The sequence below is a fragment of the Gekko japonicus genome, unplaced genomic scaffold (genome assembly GCF_001447785.1).
Source record: "Gekko japonicus isolate JY-2015 unplaced genomic scaffold, Gekko_japonicus_V1.1 scaffold341, whole genome shotgun sequence".
NCBI lineage: Eukaryota > Metazoa > Chordata > Lepidosauria > Squamata > Gekkonidae > Gekko > Gekko japonicus.
In genome coordinates, this window is record NW_015170898.1 from 1,194,346 (window position 1) to 1,200,999 (window position 6,654).

Below are 6,654 nucleotides of genomic sequence, written 5' to 3' on the forward strand. Positions count from 1 at the left end.
CGTTAGAACACGTTCAGTTGTATTTCATCATTTCACCTCTACAACAGCCATTAATGACACAGGAATTTAGGTAGTTTTGGATTGGAAATCTTGGCCACAGCTTGGAGCTATACAGACACTGACACTTTTTGAACACACATGCACGGTTAAGCACAAGCGAGTGCAACACAGAGAACATGGGGGCTAAACAGGAGGGGGAGAGAAGGGGGGGGAGATCTCTCTCCTGGCCTTTTTCTGTATGTGTGTGTAGGTCTCCCCCCCCCCTTTTACAGTTACTTCAAGTAACACACTCGCTTCATATAAATAAGTTAAAACATCTACATTTTTTCCCCAAGACAAAGCCATTCAAGACAAAGAAATGCACGGGGGGGGGGGGGAGCAGATCTACCGGAAACACGCCCTTAGGGAGGCTCAATTAAACATGCTCATGATTAAAAGATGACGGGGAGCTTCTTTGGCGGAAGCCTCCCGGGGAAGTTGGGGGCAAGTCAACGTAAGGGGGAAAGAGAGAGAAAGCGGGAGAGGGAGGCATCGACGCCTGGCATTCCACGCAGGGTCAGCTCGTATAATACTGCACAGTACTTTTATTCTCCCCCCCCCCCGCCGCCGCCGCCTCCCTTCCTCCCTTTCCGGGGAGGAAGAAGCCGGGCTGGGGTGGCTCTCAGGGGCGAAAGGCTCCTCCTGCCGCTGCCATGCTCATGCTCTTCAGCTTGTTATCCTTTTTCCATTTCATGCGCCTGTTTTGGAACCAGATCTTGATTTGTCTCTCTGAGAGGCAAAGAGCATGTGCGATTTCAATTCTCCTCCTGCGGGTCAGGTATCTATTGAAGTGAAACTCCTTCTCCAGCTCCAGGGTCTGGTAGCGGGTGTAAGCAGTCCGAGCCCGTTTCCCTTCGGGCCCCCCTATGTTGTCTGCAATAGAAAAGGGGAAGCGGGTGAGAGTTTTGGCGACAGGGACCTGCTCCTTTCCTTGTCGCTTTCTCTCTCTCTCTCCCCTCCCCTCCCCTCTTTCTTCTCTGGTTTGTTTTATTTGTGTTCTCTTGGAGAAATGCTCAACAAGTACCTCCCCCCCCCCAGCCATTCCAGCCCCCTCTTCTTTCCTTAAATAATATCCAGCATTGTGGAGTTGAGACAGTCCCCCCACCCCCCCGGAATCATGTGCTGGCGAATTTCAGTCCAGAGGCAACTCAGGCAGAGAGCAGGCAGAGCTTCCCTCCCCAGACCCTTCAGACATTATGCCTTGCGAGTCAGCACCCCATGCTTTCGAGGGACTGCCTTCCTAGCAGTGCTCTGTTTTCTGGACCTAAGTTTCTTGGCTATTTATTAGACCAGGGTACAAAAAGGTAATCACACAGAGAGAGAGAGAGAGCACCTTTCCCAAGCCCAGCTTGAAGGCAGACTTTGGGCGGAAGTCAAAATCGGTGAGAGGGACTTCCAAATTTGTAGCGACTTCAGAGCCTCCCCCCCCCCAGTTGTCTCTTCTGAAGTTCCTTTCCACTTCCTTTCCTCCCAGAGAATCTCCCCCAGCATCCCCCCCCCCACTCTTCTCTCTCTCTCTCTGTATTTGCTCAACTTCTTTTTTTGATATAATTAGTAACGCTGTTTTTCACTGGACCGTCCTCGTCATAAATTACAGACGGCTGACATTCACTATTCAGGTCTCTCTTTCTCTCGCCCCACTATTTCAAGGACACCTCACGGCCCTGGAGACTTGGAGGAGAGACTGGCTCGCCCTGCCCGGGACAGCACAGCCCTTTGCAGGAGGGACCAGTGGGTCGCCCCGGATCCAGTCTCTCTCTCTCTCACACACACACACACACACCACACAGAGACCACACAGCCGCACCAGTCCACCCTCCTGCCCCCCAGCCCCAAGGGTAGATCTGGGGCTGTGGAGGCTGCTGGGCTGTGCTTTGCTGGTTCTGCTGGGGGTTCGCCTGCTCGCTGCCGGCCGGGGGGTCGTCTTCGGTGCCAGGCGACGTGCTGAGCCCGTCTCTGCCTAGGTGGGTGTTGCCAGAGCTGCTGCTGGTGCTGGTGGTATTGCTGCTGCTGCTGGAGGAAGCGGAGGAAATGCTGCTGCTGCTGGTGGTGGTGGTGGCCGAGTTGGCGGCGGAGTTCTTCACGCCGCCGTGGTGAGCGTCGCCGCTGACAGGCGAGGTGGCCACGGCGGCGCAGGGCAGAGGGTCAGGCGGAGGCGAGTGAGTCGACGTGGCCGCGGCCGCCGCCCGGTTGGCGTACCTGGCCTCGGGGGCGGCGGTGGCAACAGTGCTGTTGGAGGGGTAACTGGTGCGCGCCCTCTCGGTGCCCCCGCCTGCCGCCGCAAAGTGGCCGGAAGCCGAGCGGCCGACGCTGAGATCCATGCCATTGTAGCCGTAGCCGTACCTGCCGGAATGCATGCTGGCGGACTCCCGGAATTGCTCGCTCACGGCACTTGGATCTCCATAATTATGTAACGGGTAGTCCGGGCCATTTGGGTAGCGACCGCAAAATGAGTTTACAAAATAAGAGCTCATTTGTTTTTTGATCGGGGGGCTTGATTTGTGGCTCTTTGCTTCGTTTTTTGGTGCGTCTATAGCACCCTTGCACAATTTATGATGAATTATGGAAATGACTGGGACATGTACTTGGTTCCCTCCTACGTAGGCACCCAAATATGGGGTACGACTTCATGTCACGTGCTTTTGTTGTCCAGTCGTAAATCCTGCCTGATGACCTCTAGAGGTAAACTCGTGCACTAGATGGGGGAGTTGGGTGGATGCTGGAGCGCCGGGGCGCGTGCCCGCCGCGCGAGCCCGCCGCCAGCTCCGGACTGTCAGTCGGCCTCGTGCGCCACCCTCTGGAGACAAGAGAGATCTTCACCCTTCCCAGCCAGGGGCTGCAGCAGGGCTGGGGTCGAATCGAGGTTACAGACCATTATAGCAAAATTATGGCATCTCTCGCACAGTTCCATTAGTATGTACCAATTGTTAAGGGCTATCGGCTCCAGATCACAAAACCGGCAAGAATGCAGAAGCGAAGGCGGAAATATATTCATCCTTTATTTTCAATACGATTTCTTTCTAAATCTTTCATGGTTGTTTTGGGGCTTTTTTGTCATTTCTGGTCTGCTAGAGATTGTAAATTCAAAGCAAAATAACTTTGGCTTTTTTAAACTTAAGGATTTTTTGGAGGGGGAGGGGGGAACAGAATAAATCTCAGCATTCCCGCACCTATTGTTGAGGCAAGTGCTTAAAAATGGGGAGAGGATGGGGGGGGGGATCGATCGAGCTGTTATTTGCGCAGATTTGAAACAGCAGCTTGACTTCTGCAGAAGTGTCGCCTGGCATGCTTTCACAAAGGGCGGAAAATCTAATGGAATCTAACCACTAGCACCGCTGGATCTGCTCTCCCTCCTGTTTTCTTTTTGCATAAATATAATGCATCTTTTGGCAAAAAGACATGGTATGTGAGTTCACTTTTAAAAAAAATATTCGTAGCCGGCACCCAAATGGAGCACTCTGCATATCAAAAGAGATCCTCATGTTTCTGTATATAGATGTATATAGATTGAACAGCAAACACACATACATGTATATACGAAACAAGCAATGTTTCCCCCCACACTGTTGTGAGAAGGAAACTGTGCCTTCTCCTTCCCCTACCAATAACAAATCATATAAAATCCTATGATCGAAGCTGCGTTTCTAGATTATTAGATTCTCATTTATTACTATTATTACTGCTATTATTATTATGGAATTTAACAAAACAGGAAGGGGAGGGATAAAAGACACAGTTCAATATTCCAGCCATTTGCCAGCTTCTATTGCAAACTCCGTCCACCGCGCCCCAAAATGGGGGGGGGAGTTGTCTGGGTGGTCAATAAACACCTTTTCTTTAGTTCTAACAAGAACTCTAGAAATGTGCTTCCCTAGAGACAGTTTCCCCTCCAACGAGTATACAGTTTTGACTACAGTGTTGCCTTTTTAAAACAAATGTAGGATTTTGAGTATTTTATTAAAAAAAAAACACCTGTGACTATTTTGGAAATGCAGCTGGAGAATCACCAACATTTCAAAATATATTTTGAAAAAAACCCCCCCCCCCCATACACACACACACTTGAATGTTATCCTTCAGCCGCTTCTTTTGTCCTGTCTGAATCCTACCCACAAAGAGACGCATTTCCTCTAACACTCTCCTGCCCTCCAGTTGCCATGACGGACCCGCTGAAACCAAAGGGTCTCGTTTCCGACTAACGGGGTTCAGGGAGGACGCGAAAGGGCGTCGAGCAATGAGCGAGCAACACCTGATCTCGGGCTAGCAGCAAAGCCTATCAAGACGCCTGTCCCTGCCTGGCCAGTCTGGAGGCTGGAGGGCTTCGCCGGGTACAAGCGCCGGGCTCGGGCGTTTTGACCGCCAGCTGTACCAGCCAGGTGCCCCCCCCCCTCCTTCCCAAAAACGTGTCTCTGAGCGTGTTTTTAAAAAAGGGGTCGTGCTGGGATCTGATGCACGTGAAACACAGCCACCTATACTGCGGGGGACCTGACCACGCGCACCGCGCACCTCTACATTCAATAATTCAAAAATTCACAGTTAATTTCAAATATATCTCTATATAAATATGTATATATTTTAATCAAGCCTTTCAGAATCACCAGACTTTTTTTTAAAAAAAGGACACAAAAAAGCTAAGGGAGGGGGAGTTTAGTGGAAAGAAAAGCGGAAGGGGGGGAAGGGGGGGAGCAAGATACCCAGGCAAGGTCTGTTAATATGGCTCAAGCACGGTCTTACTCCCCTGGCTTCTCCTCTGTCTCTTCGCCGCCGGGCTGTGTGGAATTGATCAGTTTGCTCTCCTTTTTCCACTTCATGCGTCTGTTTTGAAACCAGATTTTAATCTGTCGTTCAGTAAGGCAGAGCGCGTTGGCAATCTCAATCCGTCGCCTTCTGGTTAAGTATCTGTTGTAATGGAATTCCTTCTCTAACTCTAAGGTCTGGTATCTGGTGTAGGTTTGCCTGCCCCGTCTCCCGTGCGTCCCATAGACGGTACCTGTGGAAGCAAAGACAGGAAGGAAGAGCTCAGTCGTGCAGGGGCCTAAGGCTCTCGGCGGCGAAGGATCACGAAGCGGCTCCCAGGTCTGGGAGTTTATGGAGTCATAGGAGAAGGGAAGCTCAGGCGGGAATGAGTGTTTACAAATGTCCCTCACTTCCTGATTTAGGAGCAGACTTTTGGGAACCAGGTGAAGGAAAGGCGCCATTTCTCACAGAGCTGAACATGGGAATTTCCCAGTGACACACACGTGGACTGTTGGGGCCTTGTGTGTTACATTCTGTCGATCTCTCTGTGGGGGAGCTGCAAAATACGATCCAACCAAAATGAGGCATCTTCAAGCCCCTCTGATTTCAGTGGGAGAGCCAAACAAGTGCCTGGACTTAACCCTCTCCTAATCAAACCCGTGGCGACTGGGATTTAGAGAGGATCGTGACCCTTTGTAGTAATGGAACTTCCGCAAACTGACAGCCAGATCCCAAATACATGGCAAGTTTACTTGACTGCAATAAGGACTACTTCCAACCAACGCTCCTTCTAAAGCTGTGGAGTCTTGTGAGCAAAAAATCTACTTTGTGAGCTACTGGCATTAAAGCTGTGAGCCAGTGATTTGGCTACTGCAAAAATTAGTTTGCTCTGGAGCCATCCTTCTTGAGCTAAGACAAAAATGTGTGAGCCGGAGGCTAAAAAACTGTGAGCTAGCTCATGCTAACTCATCTTAGAGGGAACACTGCTTCCAAGTAAGTCTAGATATGAAGTAGGCTGGGGAGGGGGGGGGGTTGGTCATGTGTTCTTAAAACAAGGAATCTATTCCAAAATCACAACACGGCTGGAATTGACTGTGTTGTATATTCTGAAAGGACTGCAGCGCCTACAGTGCTTTGTTTGTTTTTAAGCGATGCCACTTCAGAGGAGAGTTGTAAACAATGCCTCTGAAATTTAATTTTTTTTTCCTTGCTGGTCTCTCCTTTCGCTATCCATGTTAAACTGCCACATACAAAGGAGGGCAAAGGATGAAATCCTGACCCATTGAAATCAATGGGAGTTTTGTCACTGATCAGATTTCTTTCTCCACTGCCATTTTCTTCCCAACCCCCCCCACAAAATGATTTGTGTGTGCGCCCACATAATATAGAAAACGTGCATTCGATAGCTAATACTTACACACTAATGAGTGGGGGAAGGGAGGGCGAAGAGAGGGAGTGCCTTGCAAATATATGGAGTTGTCAATAGAGAGGGTACCCTCTTTACCATCACTCTCTGAGTCCCATAGAAAGAGGAATTTGCCTGTTGTCATTATCGCCATGACTGTCACTATCAAATCCCAGAGTTAATCGCCTAGAAGTTAATCATATTCATGTTAATGGATCTAGCTATAACTTAAGTGTGTTTAGGGATGCAGCCTTCCTGGATGGACTTAAGCTGGTGGCATTTTTTTTTAAAGCCCTGTTTATTCTAGGTAGCTCCAGTATCAGGTTGGTGAAGGACGTGGGCGAAGCGTCTCAGGTTACCCATTGGCTTGTAGGTGTCATTGCTCTTCAGAGAGAGCCCGAATGAAAAGCACATCCATTCCCTAAATGATCTCCCTCCGTGGCAAAACCGCACCAGCCCCCCTCCCCCCAGCC

At 50.0% G+C, this 6,654-nt stretch overlaps 3 protein-coding genes across 3 annotated transcripts in view; 1 reads left to right on the plus strand and 2 right to left on the minus strand.

Moving 5' to 3' along the window:
* Positions 1-597: 597 nt before the first annotated feature.
* HOXA5 (homeobox A5) lies at positions 598-2,827 on the minus strand. The gene is made up of 2 exons (XM_015418582.1): positions 1,847-2,827; positions 598-912 (listed from the first exon to the last, which is right to left on the minus strand). The coding sequence occupies exons 1-2, from the start codon at positions 2,511-2,513 to the stop codon at positions 662-664; spliced, it is 918 nt and encodes a 305-aa protein (XP_015274068.1). The 5' UTR covers positions 2,514-2,827; the 3' UTR covers positions 598-661.
* The window catches only part of LOC107116620, a 10,774-nt gene continuing 6,714 nt past the window's right edge, over positions 2,595-6,654 (plus strand). The window contains exon 1 of the mRNA XM_015418570.1: positions 2,595-2,658. Coding sequence (XP_015274056.1) covers positions 2,595-2,658 — 64 coding nt within the window. The remainder of the gene's footprint in view (positions 2,659-6,654) is intronic.
* The window catches only part of HOXA6 (homeobox A6), a 2,757-nt gene continuing 787 nt past the window's right edge, over positions 4,685-6,654 (minus strand). The window contains exon 2 of the mRNA XM_015418579.1: positions 4,685-5,029. Within this exon, the coding sequence (XP_015274065.1) occupies positions 4,770-5,029 (260 nt within the window). The 3' untranslated portion in view covers positions 4,685-4,769. The remainder of the gene's footprint in view (positions 5,030-6,654) is intronic.